At 40.2% G+C, this 25,434-nt stretch overlaps 3 protein-coding genes across 3 annotated transcripts; all 3 read left to right on the top strand.

Moving 5' to 3' along the window:
* The first annotated feature begins 9,995 nt into the window (after positions 1-9,995).
* LOC138870475 (uncharacterized) lies at positions 9,996-10,874 on the top strand. Its single transcript, XM_070148281.1, has 2 exons — positions 9,996-10,518; positions 10,588-10,874. The coding sequence occupies exons 1-2, from the start codon at positions 9,996-9,998 to the stop codon at positions 10,872-10,874; spliced, it is 810 nt and encodes a 269-aa protein (XP_070004382.1).
* An 8,796-nt stretch (positions 10,875-19,670) lies between these two features.
* LOC138870474 (uncharacterized) lies at positions 19,671-20,012 on the top strand. Its single transcript, XM_070148280.1, has one exon. The coding sequence runs from the start codon at positions 19,671-19,673 to the stop codon at positions 20,010-20,012; it is 342 nt and encodes a 113-aa protein (XP_070004381.1).
* Positions 20,013-22,643: 2,631 nt separating this feature from the next.
* LOC104240360 (stem-specific protein TSJT1) lies at positions 22,644-25,033 on the top strand. The gene is made up of 4 exons (XM_009795225.2): positions 22,644-22,947; positions 23,501-23,741; positions 23,845-23,965; positions 24,654-25,033. Exons 1-4 carry the CDS (start codon positions 22,742-22,744, stop codon positions 24,845-24,847), a joined length of 762 nt encoding a protein of 253 aa, XP_009793527.1. The 5' UTR covers positions 22,644-22,741; the 3' UTR covers positions 24,848-25,033.
* The last annotated feature ends 401 nt before the right edge of the window (positions 25,034-25,434 follow it).

Genomic DNA, 25,434 nt, shown 5'->3' with positions numbered 1-25,434 from the left:
ATGAAATGTTGTGCTCAATTCAACCCGTGTTCCCAATTCTCGTTGAACTGCTCCCTAGAAATGAGAGGTAAATTGCGTACCTCGATCCGAAATGATAGACTCGGGCACACCATGAAGCCGAACAATCTCCCGGATATAGATCTCAACTAACCTCTCAGAAGAATAGGAGACTGCCATAGGAATGAAATGTGCTGACTTGGTCAGCCTATCAACAATAACCCACACTACGTCGAACTTCCTCTGAGTCTGTGGGAGTCCAACAACGAAGTCCATAGTGATCCGCTCCCATTTCCACTCAGGAAGCCCAATACTCTGAAACAAACCACCAGGCCTCTGATGCTCATACTTAACTTGTTGACAGTTCAAACAACGAGCCATATATGCAACAATGTCCTTATTCATTCTTCTCCACCAATAATGCTGCCGCAAATCCTGATACATCTTCGAGGCGCCCGGATAAATAGAGTACCGGGAACTATGGGCCTCCTCTAAAATCAACTTTTGAAGCCCATCCAACTTAGGCACACAAATTCGACCCTGCAATCTCAAAACTCCATCATCACCTAAAGTAACCTGCTTGGCACCTCCGTGCTACACCGTGTCTTTAAGGACATACAAATGGGGATCATTATACTACCGATCACGGATGCGCTCCAATAAGGAAGAACGAGCGACTGTGCAAACTAACACACGACTGGGCTCAGAAACATCCAACCTCACGAACTGATTGGCTGAAGCCTGAACATCCAAAGCAAGCGGTCTCTCACCGGCCGGAATATAAGCAAGACTGCCCATACTGGCTGACTTCCTACTCAAAGCATTGGCCATCACATTGCCCTTTCCCGGATGATATAAGATGGTGACATCATAGTCCTTTAATAGCTCCAACCACCTTCTCTGTGTCAAATTTAGCTCCTTCTGCTCGAACAAATACTGCAAACTCTTGTGATCCGTGAACACCTCACATGCCACGCCATACAGATAATGCCTCGAAATCTTCAATGCGTGAACAATGGCTACCAACTCCAAATCATGAACCAGATAGTTTTTCTCATGAATCTTCAACTGCCGTGAAGCATAGGCAATGACCTTGCCATCCTGCATCAACATCGAACCAAGTCCAATACGAGATGCATCACAATAAACTGTATAAGGCCCTGAACCTATGGGCAAAACAAATACCGGTGTCGTAGTCAGAGCTGTCTTGAGCTTCTGAAAGCTCGCCTCACACTCGTCCAACCATCTGAACTGGGCACCCTTCTAGGTCAACCTGGTCATCGGAGTTGCGATAGATGAAAACCCCTCCACAAACTGACGATAGTAGCCTGCCAATCCCAAGAAACTCCGGATCTCTGTGGCTGATGCTGGTCTAGCCAGTTCTTGATTGCCTCATTCTTCTTCGGATCAACCTGAATACCCTCCACTGATACCACATGACCCAAGAATGCAACTGAACTCAACCAGAACTCACACTTCGAAAACTTGGCATACAACTGATTATCCCTCAGAGTTTGAAGAACAACTCTAAGATGCTGCTCGTGCTCTTCCCAGATGCGGGAATAGATCAAAATATCATCAATGAAGACTATCACGAACAAATCCAAGTAAGACCTGAACACTCGGTTCATCAAATCCATAAAAGTTGTTGGGGCATTTGTCAACCCGAATGATATCACCAAGAACTCATAATGCCCGTACCGAGTGCGAAAAGCTGTCTTAGGGACATAGGATGCCCTAATACTCAACTGATGGTAGCCAGATCTCAAATCAATCTTCGAAAATACCTTGGCACCCTGAAGCTGATCAAACAAATCATCAATCCTCGGGAATAGATATTTATTCTTGATTGTAACCTTGTTCAACTGTTGATAATCAATACACATTCTTATCGATTCGTCCTTCTTCTTAACAAAAAACACTGGCGCACCCCAAGGCGAAACACTAGGTCTAATGAAACCCTTTTCAAGAAAGTCTTGCAACTGCTCCTTCAACTCTTTCAACTCAGGCAGAGCCAATACAATATGGCCGGATAGAAATGGGCTGAGTGCCCGAGGCCAAATCAATGCAAAAGTCAATATCCCTGTCGGGTGGCATACTCGGCATGTCTGAAGGGAATACCTCAGGAAACTCACAAATAACAGGCACAGAATCAATAGAAGGAACCTCAGCACTAGAATCACGGACATAGGCCAAACTCCCCTTCTCGACCATACGCCGAGCCTTCATATAAGAGATAACACTGTGGGTAGAATGACCAGGAGTCCCTCTCCACTCTAAACGAGGTAAACCCGACAAGGCTAAGGTCACAGTCTTGGCATGACATTCCAAGATAGCGTGATAAGGTGATAACCAATCCGTCCCCAATATGACATCAAAATCGACCATATCCAGAAGAAGCAAATCTACACGAGTCTCAAGACCCCCAATCACAACTATACATGAACAATGGACTCGATCTACCACAATAGAATCACCCACTTGTGTAGACACATAAACATGAGAACTCAAAGAATCACTAGGCATAACCAAATACGGTGCAAAATAAGATGACACATAGGAGTACGTAGATCCCTGATCAAATAAAATTGAAGCATCTCTGCTACAAACCAGAACGGTACCTGTGATAACTACATCGGAAGCCTCAGCCTCGGGCCTAGTTGGAAGAGCATAACATCGGGGCTGGGCCCTACCACCCTGAACTACATCTCTAGGACGACCTGTTGCTGGCTGGCCTCCACCTCTAGCAGCCTAAGCTCCACTTCTAATGCCTCTACCTCTACCTCTAGCACCTCTACCCCCACCTCTAGCTGGCTGGGCAGGCTGTGGAACACTCGATGCTTGAACTATGGCACGGGAACCCTGATGTTGAGAGCTACTCGGTACTCAAGGGCAAAACCTAGCAATGTGACCCATATCACCGCAAGTGTAACAAGCCCTCGACTGCTGACCCTAACGACCTGAATGACCACTTTGAAAACTCTGAAGCGGCGGTGCACTGACAAGAGCTTGTGGTGCACTGTAGGACTGCTGATCAGAATACTGCATATAGGAACCACGACCACCTAAAGCACCGTGAGAAACCTGAAGTGTTGACTGAAAAGGCCTATGAGGATGGCCTCTACTATACGAATCCCGACCTCTAGAGGAGGTACCACTAAATCAGCCTGAATGACGAGGCCTCTTGTCAGACCCCTGACTACCTCCCTGTGATAGAACCATCTCAACTCTCCTGGCCACATTGGCCGCCTCCTAGAAAGAAATCTCACTCCCAGTCTCCCTGGCCATCTGAAGTCGAATCGGCTGAATAAGTCCCTCAATGAACCTCTTCACCCTCTCTCTCGGTGGGAAGTATGATAAGAGCATGACGGGACAAGTCGATGAATCTGGTCTCATACTGAGTAACAGCCATAGAACCCTGCTGGAGACGCTCAAACTGCCTCCAATAGATCTCTCTCTAAGTGATGGGGAGAAACTTCTCCAGAAATAACTGAGTAAACTACTCCTAAGTCAAGGATGGTGATCTGGATGGTGTAGCTAAGCAATAATCTCTCCACCAAGTCTTGGCGGATCCAGATAATCAAAAAGTAGCAAAATCGACCCCATTGGTCTCCACGATCCCCATGTTCTTGAGAACCTCATGATAGTTGTCTAGATAATCCTGGGGATCCTCAAAAGATGCACTTCTGAAAGTAGTAGTGAAGAGCTTGGTGAACCTGTCCAACCTCCACAAAGCATCGGCAGACATGGCTGCTCCATCACCAGTCTGAGCTACCACACCCGACTGAATTGCTCCAACTGGCTGGACTGCTGGAGTTTGGAACTGGGGAGCTACCTGCTTCGAAGTGCGAGTAGCATGAGTCTGGGCTACTCCTCCAGCCTGAGAGACGACTGGTGCTACAAGAAGTAAGCCTGCCTGGGTGACACTCTCCATAAGGCCCACTAGACGGACCAGAGCATCCTGGAGTACTGGGTAGTAATAAACCCCTCTGGGACCTGAGCTGGGCCCACCGAAACTGCCAGGCCCGGAACCTCATCATCAAAGTCAACCTGAGGCTCCACCGCTGGTGCCGCTGCTCTAGGCTGAGCTCTGCCCCTACCTCGGCCTCTAGCACGGCCTCGGCCTCTCCCTCTAGCACGACCTCGGCCTCGCCCTCTGCCCCTAGTGGGAGCTACTGCTGGGAGCTCGGGCTGCTGGTCAGTGGATGAGGAAGCGCGTGTTCTCGCCATCTGCGAAAGAATAGAGTAGAAATTCAATTAGCATTGAGAAACAAAACCGCACGACATGAAAAGAATAATGTGATGTTTTTCCTAACTCTGTAGCCTCTGGGGATAAATACAGACATCTCTGTACCGATCCCTCAGACTCTACTAAGCTTGTTTGTGAATTGTGAGACCCATGAAACCTAGAGCTATGAACCAACTTGTCACGACCCGGATTTCCCACCCTCGGGAGTCGTGATGGCGCCTACTAATGTGAGCTAGGCAAGCCAATTATTTGAGCAAATTACTTCTTTATCCATTTTATACTTTTTAACAATTATAAAGTAATAACGTGTAAACAGCAAAAATTACAATAAGCGGAAGAAATGCAGTAAATTATCTGAATACATATCTAATACAACTGTTTGAACCTCAACCACCTAGAACTGGTGTCACAGTACCACAGACGATCTAAGAATACTACATACAGAGTCTGAAAATAAACGATACACTATCTCTGAATGAAGGAAATGAAACAGAAATAAAGCGATAGAGGGAGACGCTAGGGCCTGCGGACGCCTGCAGGACTACCTTGGATCTCCGTGTGGAGTGAAGGCAGCCACCCAATCTACGATCCAAAAATTGCTCCGGGATCTGCACTATGTGCAGAGTGTAGTATCAGCACAACCGACCCCATATGCTGGTAAGATCCTAGCCTAACCTCGACGAAGTAGTGACGAGGCTAGGACCAAACTACCAAATAAACCTGTGCAATTCAACGATATACATCGGAAAAGAAGAACAGTAATATATAGTCAAGTATGGGAGGGGTAACATGCTGCGGGGGAGCTATCAATTTAGAATAGACGGACAACAGGTAATTGAAAGAAACAACATATCTCAGATATCAACGTAGAATCAGAAACCAATAAGTGTACGGCATCACCCTTCCTGTTTTTACTCTCGTCCTCACCAAAGCAATCAAGAAATGAAAATATGCACGGTATCACCCTTCGTGCTTTTACTCTTGTCCTCACCTTATAATCAATATAATCGGCACGGAATGGTATATCGTACGGCACGACATCACCCTTCGTGCTTTACACTCTTTCCTCACAAATTATACACGACATCACCCTTCGTGCTTTAACACTCTCTCACCAAAACAATATACGGCATCACCCTTCATGCTTTAACTCTCTTCCTCACCCAAACAACAATCACAAACAATAGGGAAATGAAATAAGTGAAATTAAAATAAGGATTCCGGCAAGGGAACAATAATTCAACAACAAGTCCCGGCAAGGGACAACATCAAAACAACAACAATATCCCGGCAAGGGAGACAATATAGTGATTTTTTTCTCTTTTTCACTTTTACTTTACAACTCACTTTACAACTTGAGTCAATGATCTAAAAGGTTCAATTACCACTTATATTTTTACATTTCTTTATACATCTTGAGCCAACGCTCCTAAATGTTCAGATTTCACAATTTACTTCCACAAACTTTGCCAACAATAGAAACCATTGCTAAGGCATGTATAATACAATAAAGTCATGAAAATCACAATATAAGACTCACGGGCATGCTTGACACCAACGTATAGATACTTGTCACCATGCCTATACGTCGTACTCAATAATTACCACATAGCAAATAGGACTCGACTTCTAATCCCTCAAGCTAAGGTTAGACCAAACACTTACCTCGAACTTTCACGGCCATATCAAGCCTCAAACACTGTTTTCCTTTTGAATTTGGCTCCAAATCAATTGTATCTAGACATAATCGACTTAATAACATCAATAAATGCTAAACAAATGCAATTCCAATGCTTAATTATAGATTTCCTATCATTCTTCCCAAAAAGTTAAAAATCGACCCGGGCCCGCTTGGTCAAAACACGAGGTTCGGATCAAAACCCGATCACCCATTCACCCACGATCCCTACATATGTATTTAGTTTCGAAATCCGACCCCAAAACGAAGTCTAATTTCCATTTATACAAAAAGCCCTAACACTACCCAATTCTCTAATTTTCTACCTTTAAAAATATGATTTAGGCCTAGAATTCTAATGGGTGTTATTGAAAATTGAAGAAAATGAGTCTAAGATTACATACCTATGAATTTGTGGTGAAGTTCTCTTTCAAAAATCGCCCAATTTGGAGCTTGGAAGAAGAAGTTATGAAATTTGGGTTTAATCCTGTATGTGTTCTGTTCTGTTTAAATGACTGGGCAAATTTGGTCTTCGCGATCGCGGACAAGGGAATGTGATCGCATAGGGTAAAGGGAACTGGGAATTTCGATCGCGGAGTAGGCTATGCTATCGCATAGAGGAAAATGGATTCCCTTCCCAGGCTTGATCTAACACATTGCGATTGCAGAAGAAACAATGCAATCGCATAGAACAATTTGTGACTTCCCAGAATTTACTCTGCGGGATCGCGGAGGGACCTATGCGATCGCATAGTACAAAAATGGACCCCTGAAATTTACACTATGCGATCGCGAACCTTCCTATGCGATCGCATAGCACAAACACCTGGACACCAGCAGACAGCAGATTCTGCAATTTTTCCTAAGTTCAAAAACCTCCCGAGACCTATCCGAAACTCACCCGAGCCCTCGGGGCTCCAAACCAAACATGTACACTACCTCAAAAACACCCTACGGACTTACTCATGCTTTCAAATCACTAAAATAACATCAACAACTATGAATTTAGCATCAAAATCATGAAATTTCTCAAGAACTTCAAATTTTCCATTTTTCTCAAAAACGATTCGATTCACGTCGTTTCAAGTCCGTTTCTTATCAAATTTCACAGACTTATCTTAAATCACATATAAGACCTGTATTGGGTGCCGGAACCAAAATACGGGCCCGATACCATCAAGTTTTAATCACAATTCATTTCCAAATCTAATAAGTAATTTCAGAAAATAATTTTCTTTAAAAATTCATTTCTCGGGCTTGGGACCTCGGAATACGATTCCAAGTATACGCCCAAGTCCCATATTTTCCTGGTCCGGGTCCGTTTACTCAAAATGTTGACCGAAGTCAACTTAATTCATGTTATAGTCAAAATTTATCATTTTCACATATTTTCACATAATGGTTTTTCGGATACGCGCCCCGACTGTTTACGCAAATCGAGGCGATGCCTAAAGAAGTTTTTAAGGCCTCGGAACACAGAATTCATTTTGAAAGAAGTGATGACCTTTCGGGTCATCACAAAGTAACAACAAATCTTCAGCTTAGATGTGCTATTCCTTTCATACTGCTCTCTGATGTGTAATTAGATTGCACATGTGCTTTTTCTACAATCTCTCAGGTATTAGATTACTTATTTACGACTTACTCATGAACTTGATTAAATGTTGTAGGACATAAATTGATGTTTCACTAGAAGGGAACATTTTAAAGTCAATTAAATTATTAGGTGTTTTAAAAGTTTGATACGAGTCAATGCATCAAATTTCTAGGGAATTTAAAAAATGAGGTGTGTGAATACAGAAAAAAGAGAAAAATGTCTTAGCTCTTCAATGTTCTGTATTTCTGGGTGATGGATTACCTAGAATAGTGGAATATGGATTGCTCTGTTAGTTGAGAGCGCCCACTATTTATACACGCACACGACATGGAAAGAATTAAAGGTATATATTGATGCCTGAGATACTGTTACTGGAATATTGGGTACTGTTGTTAAAGCATATTACTTTATTTGAATAAAACAGTGGCATGTCTTATTTTGAAATACTTTCTCTTTAGACAAATAAAATATGTACTTGATGATGAATGCAACAATTGGACAAGCAGAAAAGAAGAGGAAAACAAAACGAATGCATTCCTAAGGCAAGCACAAGCACACGTATACTAATTTGTGCAAATCAAAGCAATCTTCTTGATTATATTAATGTTCATTAAATGCATTTAGTTATTTTATCTTTTAAATTTGATAAATACTATTTGAATGGATGTCCTTAGTAGTTTAATCAAATCAAGTACAAGTTCAAATATTAGCATATTGAATGCTAACTTTTTTCCATCTCAATTCAACTTTGATTTTATTGTAGACCTGGAAGTAAAGCAATTTGTGCATATATAATTACCATTTTTCTTCTTTTAGATGATTTATATTTAGTTATTTGCTCCCCTGTTATTTATTTCCTAGAATTACAGACAGATGATTCAAGGATAATAAATGATAATTTCTTGTGGAAAGCTTTCACTAATTGTTTTTTTTTCCTTTTCAATGTCTCATGCACCTTATAAGTAGTAGTGACAATGATGTCTGTGCAAGGTGATACACCTAATTGCTAGATTATTTTATTTCACTCAATATTATATATTTAATCAAAGTTGTAGAGTACTTATCTTTTTCTTTGCATGCATCTTTTCTGGTTATAGTAAGAATTATCTAATATTAGATTACTCTTTTCACTTTGTAACTGGTTGAGATAAACTGTTGTTTGGGGATTAACATTGTAATGCATATGACCAAACTATTTAATGGGAGAATTCACATTGAGATGAGGTAATGTGATAGTAATTCTGAACTTATTGTTGATTTAAAAACTAATACCTGGTTAAAAAATGTTTTAACGGTCCCTAAAAAAAGGTCTTGACAAATTTAAGCGAGGTGGTTGATTATCAGGAAGTTATTATCTATTGATTAGCTTAGGTAGTACACCATGAAAATGTTGTACTTTAAGCCATTGGGCTTTAAAGTAGAAGAAGTGTGAATTAGAAATGGAGGGAAAATGAAAATTTGAAGAAGTAAACTTTTGTCTTGCACTTTGTCCCTCATTGGTGAGGGACAATCACATTTGTGTGCTTATATATAGATTCACTTCTTAAAGCTCTTAAAAGGAGTTGAAGAGAATGAACCCTCGCGCTGTCGTCGTCGCTCGCTCGCCTCGGCTTCGGCTTCGTCAAATGATCGATGAGATTATTTTTTGGACAAAATTTATTTAATTATTTAATAATTAATTAAATGCCAAGTCACTGCTGAAAATACGCAGGTTTATTCAGAGAGCCTCTCTGACCGCGGTTCTGCCGCGGTCGCGGTAGAACCGTGGCAGGCCGCGTATTTTCTGAAAAGGCACCTTTCCAGACACCTCTTCTGATATTTGCCTATAAATTCTGAGGCAAGGTTGCATCTTCAAGACACGAAAAGACTCCAGAACTTCTTTCTTTCTGAATAAACTGCATCCTAATTCGCAGTCTCTCTCTCTCAAATTTGTAAGTGTGATTTTGCTCCGTTCTTTGAGTTCGTTGGTATCCTGCAGTTTGTATTGCCACTGTTGCAGGAAGGTTTATTCCGCTTTATCCTGGGAGGATTTAATCCATTACCTTGGCAACGTTGAGGGAGTTAAAATTCCTTAAGGATACACAAGAAAAATTGTGGACTCGGAATAATTTTGATTCTTTATTGTTTTTTCTAGATTTCTTTATTATGCTAACAGTTTTGTTTTCTGATTTTTTAACACAGTAATGCTCACAAGCTTAAGGAATTTTACATTATTAACGTTTCTGTGTTGATTATTAAACTGTTTTCTATATACTTTGTTGGAGACTAAAGCCTTGTTGCTTTCTACTCCTATAATTGTTTCTGTCCGGTTTAAATTACATAAAAACTTTGCCGGAATAATAAACGTACGTGTTTGAAGTATATAAAAACTTCACCATTGTTACGTGTTGTATGGTTGGTTTGGTATTCAGTTTGAAGATATCAAAACTTCACTGATTTAACAAGTTCTGTATTGTTTTCAATTTTACAGAAATATGACGAATGAAAACCAAACTAATGGAAGTGTTGTGGGAACGGTTGCTACTGTTACGAGTGTTGCTGCCTCGTCAAGCCGTTCTACTCCTGCTCATGCTATGGCACCGGCAGAAAAACCCGGAAAGTTTTCCGGTATTGACTTCAAACGCTGGCAAATGAAGATGCTCTTCTATCTTACTACGTTGAGTTTGCAACGTTTCATCAAGGAGGATCCTCCGGTCATGGCTGAAAATACTCCGGATGATGAACGACTTGTTGTAACTGAAGCATGGAAACATTCTGATTTCTTGTGCAAAAACTACATATTGAGTTGTTTGGAAGATGGCTTGTACAATGTCTATAGTGTCATGGAAACTTCAAAAGCGTTATGGAATGCACTTGAGAAGAAGTACAAGACTGAGGATGCCGGACTTAAGAAGTTCGTGGCTGCAAGGTTTTTGGATTTCAAGATGATTGACACTAGGTCAGTCATAACTCAAGTCCAAGAATTACAAGTCATTGTGCATGACCTCCTTGCTGAAGGTATGACCCGAGTTAATAATTTTATTAATGAGATTTATCTTATTACTAATTATGAGTTTTTTATTGAAGGTATGGTCATAAATGAGGCCTTTCAAGTCGCTGCTTTCATTGAGAAATTACCTCCGTTGTGGAAGGATTTTAAGAACTATCTTAAACACAAGCGGAAGGAAATGACACTAGAAGACTTGATTGTTCGTCTGAGGATAGAAGAAGACAACAAAAATGCTGAAAAGAAGTTACGTGGAAACTCAACAATTTTGGGGGCAAACATTGTTGAGGAGGCACCACAAAATAAGAAAAAGGAAGAAGGCTTCTGGACCAAAGAATTACCCAAGCAAGAAGAAGTTCAAGGGTAATTGCCATAATTGTGGAAAAACTGGGCATAAGGCAGTGGATTGTCGTGCGCCAAAGACTGATAAGAAGAAAAAGAATCAAGCCAACATGGTTGAAGATGAAATGGAAGACTTGTGTGCCATGTTGTCTGAATGCAACTTGGTAGGAAATCTGAAAGAATGGTGGATAGATTCTGGAGCCACCCGCCATGTGTGTGCTAACAAGGAGTTATTTTCTTCTTATGCCCCCGCAGGTCCCGACGAGACAATCTTCATGGGAAATTCATCTACGGCCAAAATTGAAGGAGTTGGCAAGATTGCGTTGAAGATGACGTCGGGAAAAATAGTGACTCTAAATCAAGTCCTCCATGTTCCAGAAATTCGCAAGAATCTTGTGTCTACCTCACTTCTTGTCAAGAATGGATTCAAATGTATTTTTGTTTCTAATAGTGTTGTACTTAGTAAGAACGATGTATATGTAGGAAAAGGTTACCTAAATGAGGGCCTTTTTAAGCTAAATGTAATAGCAGTTCCTATCAATAAAGTGAATGTTTCTTCTTACTTACTTGAGTCAAACACTTTATGGCATTCGCGTTTAGGTCACGTAAACTTCAAAACATTGCGGAAGATGATAAATCTAGAAGTATTGCCAAAATTTGATTGCATTAATTCCAAATGTCAAATATGTGTGGAATCAAAGTATGCTAAGCATCCTTATAAGTCCGTTGAAAGGAATTCAAGTCCTTTAGACTTAATTCACACAGATATTTGCGACATGAAGTCAACACCATCTCGCGGTGGGAAAAAGTATTTTATTACTTTTATTGACGATAGCACGAGATACTGCTATGTTTATTTACTTAATAGTAAAGATGAGGCAATTGATGCTTTCAAGCAATACAAGAGTGAAGTTGAAACGCAACTAAACAAAAAGATCAAAATGATAAGAAGTGATAGGGGTGGCGAATATGAATCTCCTTTTGAAGAAATTTGTTTGGAAATTAGCATTATTCACCAAACTGCCCCTTACTTTCCACAATCTAATGGAATTGCGGAGAGGAATAATCGAACATTGAAGGAGATGATGAATGCATTGCTAATAAGTTCTGGCTTACCACAGAACTTGTGGGGGGAAGCTATACTTACAGCTAACCGAATAATCAACCGTGTACCTCATAGTAAAACACAGTCCATTCCTTATGAGAAGTGGAAAGGAAGGAAGCCTAGCTTGAAATACTTCAAAGTGTGGGGGTGTTTAGCTAAGGTACAAGTACCTAAACCTAAAAGGGTTAAGATAGGTCCAAAAACGGTTGATTGTGTGTTCATTGGATATGTAACCAATAGCAAGGCATATCGTTTTCTGGTTCATAAATCAGAAAATCCTGAGATTTACATTAATACGATAATAGAATCAGATAATGCTGAATTCTTAGAAACTATTTATCCGTATAAAAAGGAAAGTGAAGTGATCTGCCAAAAGTCAAAACGACATCGGGAGGAAACAACAGATGGTATGCCTAATGAGGAAAATCCGAGAAGAAGTAAACGTCAAAGGACATCTACTTCATTCGGTCCAGATTTTTGGACTTTCTTGTTAGAAAATGAGTCTCGTACCTTCAAGGAAGCAATGTCTTCCTCAGAGGCACAATATTGGAAAGAAGCTGTCAATAGTGAAATAGAGTCCATATTGAGCAACCATACTTGGAAATTGGTTGATCTTCCTCCGGGTAACAAAACGTTGGGTTCTAAATGGATTTTCAAGAAGAAAATGAAAGACGATGGTACTATTGACAAATACAAGGCAAGACTTGTTGTCAAAGGATTTAGACAACGAGAAGGTCTTGACTATTTTGACACATACTCGCCGGTAACAAGAATTACATCTATTCAGATGCTAATAGCGTTAGCCGCCTTGTATGGTCTTCAAATCCATCAAATGGATGTAAAAACAGCCTTCTTAAATGGTAATCTTGAGGAAGAAATTTACATGAACTAACCTGAAGGGTTGGTGGTTCCGGGAAAAGAAAAGAAGGTGTGTAGACTTGTTAAGTCTCTTTATGGACTAAAACAAGCACCCGAGCAATGGCATGCGAAATTTGACCAAACAATGTTGTCAAATGGTTTTAAGATTAATGAATGTGATAAATGTGTTTACATTAAGAACGTTCCAAATCATATAGTCATTGTTTGCTTATATGTTGATGATATGCTAATAATGAGCAAAGACATTGCCGACATTCAAGCTACTAAACGTATGCTTGCTAGTAAGTTTGATATGAAAGACTTAGGAGTTGCCGATGTAATTCTAGGAATTAAAATCCAGAGGACTCCTCAAGGTCTAGCTTTGTCTCAGTCACATTACGTGAAAATGGTACTGGAAAAATTCAAACACTTGGAATTTAGAAGTGCAAGAACTCCAATTGACTTAAACCATCATCTTATAAAGAATAAAGGTGAAAGTACGTCTCAATTGGAGTATGCTCGTGTGTTGGGAAGCTTAATGTACATCATGAACTGTACACGACCTGATATAGCTTGTGCAATAAGTAAACTTAGTCGATTCACAAGTAATCCCAACAAACATCACTGGGTGGCAATGAAACGAGTTATGAGATACTTGGAGTATACCCAAGACTACACTTTGCACTACAATAAATATCATGCGGTTATCGAAGGATATAGTGATGCAAATTGGATAACCGGCTCAACAGAAACAAAGTCCACAAGTGGATATGTTTTTACTGTTGGTGGAGGAGCAGTATCTTGGAAATCTTCCAAACAGACGTGTATCGCTCGTTCTACAATGGAATCAGAGTTTATAGCTTTAGATAAAGCTGGTGAAGAAGCTGAATGGCTTCGAAATTTCTTAGAAGACATTCCGTTCTAGGCAAAGCCTTTGGCTCCTATTTGCATACATTGTGATAGTGAGGCTGCCATAGGACGAGCAGGGAGCGTTATGTACAACGGAAAGTCTCGTCATATACGACGAAGACATAACACCGTTAGAAAACTACTTTCTAGTGGAATTATCACCATTGATTATGTAAGATCAAAGGATAATGTGGCGGATCCGCTTACAAAAGGCTTATCTAGAGAGGGAGTTGAGAAATCATCTAAGGGAATGAGACTATGGCCGAGGACAAGTCAACATGGCGGTAACTCTACCTAGAATTTTGGATGTTCCGAGATCTAGGTTCAAGGAGCTCAAACAAAGTTGTGATTGACCGGTTCAACATTGTCAAAATAAAATCTTTGGTCCATTCTCGTGATGAAGACAATGTTCAGTAACAAGGATAGAACTTTACACGTTCTTTAATGATTACCAAAGTTTGATGAGGTATCTATCAAATAGTGTCTATCTAAAGGATTACACGTTTAGGAATCACCTACGTAAGTGTGAAGTGTAAGCCGCTTCAAGGAGAATTCTGTAAGGCCAATTCTCTATGCACTTATGAGACCAGGCGGTGTTCATGGCTAAAATGAACACAACAATGAGAACCAAAAGACGGTTAAGGGTTGGTTGTGTGACATATGGTTGTCTAGGTATACACTAAAGTTCGACGGTTCAAAGATATCAAATCTACCGATTGACCGAGTATATCCGACATATGTTCACTACGGAAAGTTCAAAGGGAAACCTACTTATCCAGATGCAATTAATCCTTACTTGCAAAATCACATAGCTTTCATCTATGATCTTTCTTGATACAGCCATTCCCATTCATGTGGGGGATTGTTGGACTTTAAGCCATTGGGATTTAAAGTAGAAGAAGTGTGAATTGGAAATGGAGGGAAATAAAATGGAGGGAAAATGAAAATTTGAAGAAGTGAACTTTTGTCTTGCACTTTGTCCCTCATTGGTGAGGGACAATCACATTTGTGTGCTTATATATAGTTTCACTTCTTAAAGATCTTAAAAGGAGTTGAAGAGAATGAACCCTCGCGCCGTCGTCGCTCGCTCGCTCGGCTCGGCTTCGGCTTCGGCTTCGTCTACGACTCCGGCTCCGGCTCCGGCTCCGGCTCCGGCTTCGGCTCCGGCTCCGGCTCCGGTTTTGGATTTGGATTTGTCAAATGATCGATCGATTTGGCTTTGACTTTGACTTTGGCTTTGGCTTTGGATTTGGATTTGTCAAATGATCGATCGATGAGATTATTTTTTGGACAAAATTTATTTAATTATTTAATAATTAATTAAATGCCAAGTCACTGCTGAAAATACGCCAGAATCGCGATTCTGCAGTGGTCCACCGCGGCAGGTTTATTCAGAGAGCCTCTCTGACCGCGGTTCTGCCGCGGTCGCGGTGGAACCGCGGCAGGTTTATTCAGAGAGCCTCTCTGACCGCGGTTCTGCCGCGGTCGCGGTAGAACTGCGGCAGGCCGCGTATTTTCTTAAAAGGCACCTTTCCAGACACCTCTTCTGATATTTGCCTATAAATTCTGAGGCAAGGCTGCATCTTCAAGACACGAAAAGACTCCAGAACTTCTTTCTTTCTGAATAAACTGCATCCTACTTCGCAGTCTCTCTCTCTCAAATTCGTAAGTGTGATTTTGTTCCGTTCTTTGAGTTCGTTGGTATCCTGCAGTTTGTATTGCCACTGTTGCAGGAAGGTTTATTCCGCTTTATCCTGGGAGGATTTAATCCATTACCTTGGCAACGTTGAGGGGGTTAAAATTCCTTAAGGACACACAAGAAAAATTGTGGACTCGGAATAATTTTGATTCTTTATTGTTTTTTCTAGATTTCTTTATTATTCTAACAGTTTTGTTTTCTGATTTTTTAACACAGTAACGCTCACAGAAAGAACCATGACATGCATCAAGAGGTATCAATGACATGAAGCATTAGTCTATTCAGGAAAAGATTTATTACTGGCTCGACCCATGGTTGATATTTGATATAGACATGTGATGGTTATTCTGACCCTGTGGCTCCGGCGATGACTGTTTAACTCATGTATAATAACATTACAAAGCTCATGGTTTCAAGGTTATTGTCTTCAATCATATGTTTGAAAACTTTTGCTAGACATGAATCGAATTATTTAAATAAATATTTGTTTTCTTATTTTTAATTTGTCTTTTAGAGTGCTGCTGTATTGGCACTTCTTTTAGAGAGTTGCCATAGTCTTATATTTAATCGAAGGCTTGGGATATTTATAGTTTTTATTGTATTTTGGATCAATGATAAAGAAAAGATTTATTTTATGCATGCTTGAATTAATAAGAACTTGGTGGTGCTCCTCTTAGTTTTCATTACACAACTTTCAGGGAAGACCAATTACATGCTTTTCGATGTTAATCAAACACATCATATATTTTTATTATCTCTTTGCTCTTTATCCTCTTCTTGGTTACAATGTGAAATTACAAGAAGCAATGAAAGAGCAACACGATCTAAAGAAACTCCGAAGAGAAGCCTGCTACAAAACCACTAATGGAAAAGAAGAGATTCCTGAGTTTTTGTCAATAGAGGAAAAGAAGAGGTTTTTGAGCTTTTTGATGATCAAGGTGTTCTAAACTCGTGTCAATTGGTGCTGACATCCTTACTGTAGCTAATAAAGGAAGAGATTTTTTTCCACAGAGATCTCAAGCCAACAACTTGAATTGAATATTTTGGTAACTTTGTACGGTCATACATATTACTAATTGTTAGTTTTAGTATTTTTAATTCTTCTTTATAATTTTGTATGTACGAGCGCACAAAGGAATTGAGATTCAAGTGCAACAAAGGAAAATTTGGTCTTGCATTATATAGATAACAAAATCATGTCTGTCATGAATACATTGTTGGGTCTGTGCTTAGCACAAGCATCTCTAACTAGTATTATTATAACAGGAAAGGTACCATTTTTTATTGATTATGTTAATTTTAGTGCTTCCTAGAGTTTGCCCAAATACCTTAGTTCTTTGTCTTATGTCCTTTAAGAGTAACAAAGTGAAATGAAAGATAAATAAAGAACACAAAATTTAACGTAGAAAATCACCTTGTTCAAAAATTGTAAAATCTCACGACCTACGCCGTAAGATTTAGCTCCAAACTCCACTAAAATAAATGAGCCGAAAATATTTAGATTACAAAGTTTGCAATAGCAGTAAGCCTATCCAAACAGTCCCACGATTGTTAGACACTTTCTAAGTTACTCTAACTTGAAACTGCGAAAACTTTACAAGTTTAAATAATTATGAGTGTCATGAAGGCAGTATAGAAATTCAATAGCCTATTACATACAGTTGAACTAAGACTAAACTCAAGTTAAAACATAAATTACCAAAGGACGAACTACTTCAATCTTGTTCTTCATACACCCTCTAAACGAACAACGACTAAGCACTTCAAACATAACTTGATTAAATTGTTTGTAGAGAGAATACTCCAGCTCTCAGTTTGTGTGAATGATGGAACTACATAACAAAGGGAAAACATATATACATTCTCGTTAATTAGCCCGTGAAATTTGGCAACCAAATATCTAGAACCCGGTTCTTAGCACATGTACACAAAGTTTGTAAATCATCAAAACATATCAAATCTCAATATATTAGAAAGTAATGCCTATAATAAAGATTAACTGAACTGCAATTACCTTATACGTGACCTGATCGTATATATATCTTCAATAATCAGGGGAGGAACTATTATTTAGGTTACAATTGCCAAATTAAACTCAATAGCTTTATTCCAAATTAAATCCTGTATTTATCTTAAAAAATCTATTGGATAGTACAAATTATTACTAATTAAGAAACCAATAACCTAAAAAGACTAGAATCCTAAACTCGTAAGCTTCAAATACAAAATTTCTGACTTCGGCTCTATCTAGACCCAGCCCCAGCCCAACGGTCACAAGTAGCTGGCGACCACCCCATGCCGGCAACCACCCCCACCAACAGGTAAGCCCCCTCCCTCATCTCTCTCGCCTCTACCCCTCTCATCTTTGTCACCCCCATCCCCCTTTCTCCCTCTCTCTACGCTATCTCTCCCAGACTTCCCCCACGCCGGCGACCACCCCTACCTCTACCCAGCAGGTTAGCCCCCCTCCCCCTCATCTCTCTCGCCTCCCCTTCCTCTCTCTCTCTCTCTCTCTTTTCTTCTTTCCCTCTTCCCTACACCCAAGCTATACTGGAGCTGCAGCATTACCGACAACTATTATTCCACCGGGCAGCAACATTGGCACCTTTTCCCTCTTTCTTTTCTTCTCATTTTTAATTCTTAGTTGCGTGTAAACCCTTCCCCTCCCCCACTGTTTTCTCTGCTCACTTCCTCTTTCTCTTCGTTTCCTTTTTTCTTTGCGGTTCTTTGATATGGCTGGGGCTTCACCAGTGGTAGCGGTGACAACCCTCCCCCCTTGTTTGGCTTCGTGGTATTTTGTGTGTATTTCAGGTTAGGGTCGGTGGCTATTAGCAGTGAGCGGGACGTGCATGTACAAGCAGTGAAGAACACCCCAAGCGAGTGTCAGCAAGGGGCGGCGGGGGTTAGACGTGAACGTGTCAGGTGGCCGCAACCCCGTCGTGTATACCAAGACAATTTTCAGGTTCTACTCACGGGAGTTGGTACCTCCCGTTTTCCTATTTCCCTTTGTTATGTTAGTTAAATTATTGCTATCTTACTTCGTATTAAATTAATCACCATATTAGCGTGCTTGTAGTTACAACTTGTCTTCTTCTAGTTTGGTCTGTTGCCTAGTGTGTGTTACTAATTTCCCTTAGTTTGCCATAGGTACAGTGGTTGTGGTCTGGGATGGTCTAGTGAGGATGTCCTCGGGGGGAACAGGGGGTAGGGCAGAAGGTAGGGTAGAAGTTAGGAGGTGGGTTGGGAGACAAGGGATGTAAGGGGAATAAGGGTGTGTATAGGTTGAGAATTGGGTCATGGAATGTAGGTACATTGACGGGTAAGTGTATAGAGTTGGCGAAGAACTACATAAGAGAATGGTCAACATAACGTGTGTTTAGGAGACTAGGTATATAGGGTCGGCGGCGAGGGATGCGGACGAGTATAAGCTTTGGTACTTCGGAATCCGGAAAGGTAAGAATGGAGTGGATATCTTGGTGGATAGGGAACTTAGAGAGTTCGTGGTTGAAGTTAGATGGGTGAATGATAGATTGATGACTATTAAGTTGGTGGATGGATATTCCACCATACACATCGTTAGCGCTTACGCACTGCATACGGGCATAGATGAAGAGGTTAAACAACGCTTCTGAGAGGGGTTAGATGAGATTGTGCGCCAGGTTCTGCCTGCTGAGAGGCTATTCATAGGAGGGGATTTCAATGGTCATATTGGGTCGACCGCAACTGGTTATGGCGAGGTGCATGAAGGCTTCGGTTTTGGGGAGTGGAACGGAAGAGGTACTTCGCTAAGGCTTTTGGGTTGGTGATTGCGAACTCTAACTTTTTGAAGAGGGGGGACCATTTGGTTACTTTTCAAGACGCGTTGGCGAAGACTCAGATTTACTATCTCTTTCTCAGGAGGTGTGACAGAGGATTATGCAAGGATTGCAAGGTTATTCCGGGTGAGATACTCTTGATGCAGCATAGGCTCTTGGTGATGGACGTTGGTATTATGTTAAAGAGGAGGAAAAGGTATGCTCGAGGACGACCCAGAATCAGGTGGGGAACCTTGACAAAGGATAAAGCCCAGGAGTTGGAGGGGCAGTTGTCGGCTCTAGGAGCCCAGAGGAGCAGTGGTAACAGGAGCATTATGTGGTTGACGACAACAGACTATATAAGGGAGGCTGCGAGAGAGGTGTTAGGGGGTCTCGACGGGCGTCTCTGGCGGGCACAAAGTAGACTGGTGGTGGAATAAAGTGGTCCAAGGTAAAATGGAAGCGAAGAAGGCGGCGTACCAAAAATTAGTAGGGAGCACATTTGTTGAGGATAGGCGAACGTGCATGAAGAGGTATAAGGTAGCTAGGAAGGAAGCTAAGCTGGCAGTCTCAGAGGCAAAGACTGCGGCGTATGGTCATATGTACGAGGAACTAGGGGAAAAAGGTAGGGAGAAGAAGTTATTCCGACCAAATAAGACGAGAGAGAGAAAGGCTCAGGATTTGGACCAAATGAGATGCATCAAGGACGACGATGATAGAGTATTGTTGGAAGATGCCCAGATTAAGAGGAGATGTCAGACTTACTTTCATAAACTTCTGAATGAAGAAGGGGATTAGAATATTGTGTTAGGTTAACTGGAGCATTTCAAGATTCACCGTGATTTTGGGTACTATAGGCGCATCAAGGTTGAGGAGGTCATAGGAGCTATGCATAAGATGAGTAGGGGCAGAGCGACCGGGTCAGACAAAATTCTGGTTGAATTTTGGAAGTGTGTGGGTAGAGCAAGCTTGGAGTGGAAGACTGGATTGTTTAATGTTATTTCTAGGACGAAGAGAATGTCGGATGAGTGGAGGTGGAGTACTATGGTTCTGTTGTATAAGAACAAAGGTGATATCCAGAGTTGTAACAATTATACATGTATCAAATTACTGAGTCATACCATGAAAGTTTGGGAGAGGGTGGTTGAAGCGAGGGTGAGGAGGACGATGTCTATATCTGACAACCAGTTCGGGTTCATGCCGGGTCGTTCTACTACGGAAGCTATATACCTTATTAGGAGGTTGGTGGAATAGTACAGGGAGAGGAAGAAGGATCTGCACATGGTGTTTATTGATCTAGAGAAAGCGTATGACAAGGTTCCTAGAGAAGTTCTTTGGACACTCTTGGAGGCAAAAGGTGTGACGGTTGCCTACATTAGGGAGATTAAGGACATATGATGGGGCTAAGACTCGGGCTAGGACAGTAGGAGGCGACTTTGAGCATTTTTTGATTGTTATAGAGTTACACCAAGGTTCTGCGCTCAGCCCGTTCTTATTTGCCCTGGTGATGGACGCGTTAACACACCATATTCAAGGGGAGGTGCCATAATGTATTTTATTCACCGATGACATAGTTCTGATTGATGAGTCGCGAGCCGGTGTTAACGAGAGGCTGGAGGCTTGGAGATAGGCTATTGAGTCTAAGAGTTTCAAGATGAGTAGGAAGAAGACAGAATACTTTGGAGTGTAAATTCAGCGCTGAGCCAAGGGAAGTGGGCGTGGATGTGAGGCTTGAATCACATGCCATCCCAAGTAGAGGCAGTTTCAAGTACCTTGGGTCGGTTATCCAAGGGGAAAGGGCGATCGACGAGAATGTCACACACCATATTGGGGCGGGGTAGATGAAGTGGAGGTTAGCATCTAGAGTCCTGTGTGACAAGAGAGTGCCACCGATACTCAAAGGTAAGTTTTATAAAGCGGTGGTTAGACCGGCCATGATGTATGGAGCTGAGTGTTGGCCTGTTAAGAACTCACATATCTAGAAGATGAAAGTAGCAGAAATGAGGATGTTGAGGTGGATGTGCGGGCACACTAGGAGGGATAAGATTAGGAATGATGATATTCAGGAGAAGGTGGACGTGGCTCTCATTGATGAAAAGATGCGGAAGCGAGCTCAGATGGTTCGGGCACATACAAAGGAGAAGCCTAGATGCTCCGGTAAGGATGTGTGAGCGACTGGCTTTGGAGTGCACGAGAAGAGGTAGAGGGCGACCTAAGAAGTATTGAGGAGAGGTGATCAGGCAGGACCTGACGATGCTTCAGATTTCCGAGGATATGGCCTTTGATAGGAAGCTATGGAGGCCGAGTACTAGGGTTGTAGGTTAAGAGGTAGTTGAGTCTTTCTTTACTCCGTAAGGCTAGTCTGGTACGACTTTTGTCTGAGACAGCTAGTGGTAATATTGTGTCTTACTACTCTTTAATTTTTCATAGTGCCGGTCTATTTAATGGCTATTGCTTTTACTTTGCATTTATTTTTTGGTTTTTATGGTGTTGTTATTTTTCCTATGGTATCTGTTGGTGGTACTGATATTGTCTTTTTTCGTCTTCTTGAGCCGAGAGTCTTTTGATTTCTACTCCCTTAGGGTAGGGGTAAGGTATGCGTACATATTATCTTCACCTTACTATTAGATTTTGCTGGATTGTTGTTGTCGTTGTTGTTGATAGAATATAAATATAAATAAAAACGGAAGAAATATTAAATTTTGAGATTGTGGTAATGACCCACAGATTCTGCAAAAGCTTCTTGGCTCGCGGAACCATGATTTACAGGCCCGCATCCACTTACCTTTTTTGGATAAAGAGATAGGTTTCTTTTTATAGAAAGAAAATATGCAACTGACCGCCCTGCCTCCACAAAGCTTCACAATTAATAGAACGAAAATGTTTGAAGGAAAATCAAAAGAACTAAACGGATAAAGACATTTTATGGGAATACGAGAAACCTTATCCTGTCCTCAGCATTTTCACGTCATCCTCATTCCAACCCAAAACTCTTATGTCTGTTCCAACCACTACAAGATAAAATTGACACCATCAAATTAAATAATCTAATCTTAAATTTTATAGATAATATGATAATATAGTTTGAGATGGAGTGTAAAGCAGTTTTTTAATAATTTAAAACTTTCAGATAAGATCTGTCAGATTCATAAAAAAATTAAGCACACATAAAAAAGGGCATGGTCGAAATTAATCATATAAATATATTTTTTTAACGATTTAAACTTTTTGATAAGATAATTATGCGATCCTATTAATATCTTTGCTAAATTATAATTAAATAATAAACTTTATATTTAAAAAACATGTTTTGAATTAGTACTCAATTGGTTTGGTAACTTACGGATATGTTACTTTTTCATCCTTAGCCTCGTTTATCACTATCAAAACAGGAGTTCAACGTTCTATATATACCCAAACTAGGAACTATTAATTCCTATTCCACTCCTTTAACTAAATAGCTACAAAACCAAGAACTCTGTATTAGATTACTCATATTCAAGCAATAAAAGAAAAAGAAATAAGCAATGTTGGCGATATTTCACAAGGCATTTGCGAATCCACCAAACGAGCTACGTAGCCCTTCATCTAAAAGATGTTTGCTACCTGAAGAAACTCTTGAAAAATTTGTGTCAGCTCACCCCTCAAATGCCTTTTCTGTAAGCTTTGGAAATGCTGCTGCTCTTGCCTTTGTTCCTCCTCACCGCACTTCCTTGCTTCATCAGACACAAAGGTAATTACTCAATTTGTTTAACACTATTTTTTTTTTATTTAAAATGATTGGGACAACTATTTCATTGAAAATAATTAACGATTAATTTTTTTTATTTATCCTAAAGTTTTTATAGTTACACAAATATTACAGCATGTCCAAATCACAAGTATCAAACATCTTATTGCAGAGGCGAACCTATCCTTAGGGTCTAGGGATCACTGACCTCCGGTAATTTTTTAAAAAATGGATATGTTTATAGCTTAAATAACATGTATTGGGGCCTTAAGACTTAAAGCATAGTCAATTGCATTGGTTGAATTAGGAGAGGAGGAAGGGGGGCATAACTTGACTTTTAGTGGGTTGCTTGGGGTTGATTTCTACTCCAGCATCTGCTCAAATTTTTAACAAGTTTTAAAAGTCTATAATTTTTTGTTAAAATTTTGTGTGCAGTCAAACTAGACCATAGAAATTAGAACGGAGGAAATATAAACTTAAGTGTTTTGCTGTTTTTATTTTGATTCTTTCGTCAAAACCAAAGAATTTTGGATTGATGGTGTTCTTCTTTTGGAAGGTTGTTTTGTGGGTATGATGATATATACTGCTTGTTTTTGGGGAGCCTGAACAACTTATGTGCACAAATAAAACAATATGGGCTATCAAAAGGTACAAATGAAGCCATGCTAGTAATAGAAGCCTACAGAACATTGAGGGACAGGGGACCCTATCCAGCTGATCAAGTTATTAAGGATTTTGATGGAAGCTATGCCTTTGTTATCTATGACAGTAAGACTGGAACTGTATTTGTTGCCTTGGTAAGTATTCACCTAACTAAGGAATTTGTGTAACGTCTGCATTATTTATTAGAGGAAAATAAAAAGATATTCTTTTCTTACTGCTATTGTGAAATAATTGTAGGGTTCAGATGGTGGAGTGAAGCTGTTCTGGGGTATTGCTGCTGATGGTTCTGTTGTGATTTCTGATGATTTAGAGGTTATTAAAGCTGGATGTGCAAAGTCATTTGCACCTTTTCCCACAGGTAATATCGATCTACAAGTAATTGGGATTTGACCGTAGAGTCGAAACACTAGCTTACACGTGATTTTGTGCAAGATTATTATAGTTTTAGGATTTTACTTCCTATCCTAAATTAATACTTACATTGCGGTGTTGGCTTAGTGTAGCACTCTTGTCGCGTCTGGAGTTGTAGATAGTGGGGGAATCGCCTTTTGAGTTGTTAGAAAAAAATTCAGTTGTTAAAGTGAGAAGAACTCTATTTTTTAACTTTTAAATAAAAATAATCATCCGATCAAGGGCTAACCCATGCACAGAGAAGGAAGAAGCTATCTCAATATTCTCCACACAGAGATATTTTTATCTTTCCCATGACTACTTAGTGTGTCTCAACAACCGTGTATGAGAGAAGAAAGAGGGTTATTTACCAGTATTATACCCGGGAGAATGAAAGCATTAGTGGGAAGATCTTTTGTGCGATTCGCCTTGGGTGGGGCGATGAAAAAAGTTAGAGTTTATCCTGCAGAATGAAACACACATATATACACATTTTTGAGAATAATATTTAGGTCGGGATGACACCCCTTACTAAAGGGTGTCCCCGTCACTGAGTCATAGCGAGGAAAAAATGATTTTTCTATTGTTTAACATGGCAGTTTGTTGAATTCTGTTTGATTGGTTGATACATTTTTTTTTGTGAATGAAATGCACAGGTTGTATGTTTCACAGTGAGAAAGGGCTGATGAATTTTGATCATCCAATGAACAAGATGAGGGCAATGCCAAGAGTAGATAGTGAAGGGGCAATGTGTGGAGCTAATTTCAAAGTGGATATGTATTCAAGGGTTAATAGCATCCCCAGAGTTGGAAGTGAAGCTAACTGGTCTGATTGGAATACCTCTTACTAAAAACCATTTTGCATTTCTCCAAAATGGACACCATATTTGGTCATCTTTTGATCTGTTGTTTGTGTTTCTTCCATTTTATGGTTGTCTTTTAGTTTGTTGTCTTCCCCTTACTTTGTGTTACCAGTGTATATATCTCTCTTCCTGAAAAATAAATGAAAACATCAACAAGGATTCAGCTTTTGAAAACTTTTTATCCTGGCTTTCAACTTGGCTAGCCTCTCTATCCATCAGGTTAGGGGTAAGGTTTACATACATACTACCCTTTTTAGACACAATAGTGGGATTTTACTGGATCGTTGTTGTTGTTGTTGTTCCTGTCAACTTGGCTAGGATATCTGTTGATCAATATGATTTTCGGAGAATAGATGATTGACGGCAGCCTCCTTGTCCTGAAACACTTTGTATAATATGATGTTCTTTTCTTAAATACCTTTAACCAGTAGTGGAAACATGATTTTCATCGGGAGGATTCGAAAAATAAAGAAAACATACAAAAATATAAAGGGGTTTAAAATGTAATATATACATATGATTTTTTTTTAATATTGTACATACAGTGTAATTTTTGGCGAAAGACCCACTTTCGC

The sequence above is a fragment of the Nicotiana sylvestris genome, chromosome 6 (assembly GCF_000393655.2).
Source record: "Nicotiana sylvestris chromosome 6, ASM39365v2, whole genome shotgun sequence".
NCBI lineage: Eukaryota > Viridiplantae > Streptophyta > Magnoliopsida > Solanales > Solanaceae > Nicotiana > Nicotiana sylvestris.
This window is presented reverse-complemented; position numbering and strand designations above follow the sequence as displayed.

Bases quoted from the DNA above. Each gene is read 5' to 3' on its own strand.
- LOC138870475 (XM_070148281.1), top strand. From the start codon at position 9,996: ATGACGAATGAAAACCAAACTAATGGAAGTGTTGTGGGAACGGTTGCT. The intron at 10,519-10,587 runs GTATGACCCGAG...TTTTTATTGAAG, and splicing joins GCATGACCTCCTTGCTGAAG to GTATGGTCATAAATGAGGCC.
- LOC138870474 (XM_070148280.1), top strand. From the start codon at position 19,671: ATGGAAGCGAAGAAGGCGGCGTACCAAAAATTAGTAGGGAGCACATTT.
- LOC104240360 (XM_009795225.2), top strand. From the start codon at position 22,742: ATGTTGGCGATATTTCACAAGGCATTTGCGAATCCACCAAACGAGCTA. The intron at 23,742-23,844 runs GTAAGTATTCAC...AAATAATTGTAG, and splicing joins GAACTGTATTTGTTGCCTTG to GGTTCAGATGGTGGAGTGAA. The intron at 23,966-24,653 runs GTAATATCGATC...TGAAATGCACAG, and splicing joins ATTTGCACCTTTTCCCACAG to GTTGTATGTTTCACAGTGAG.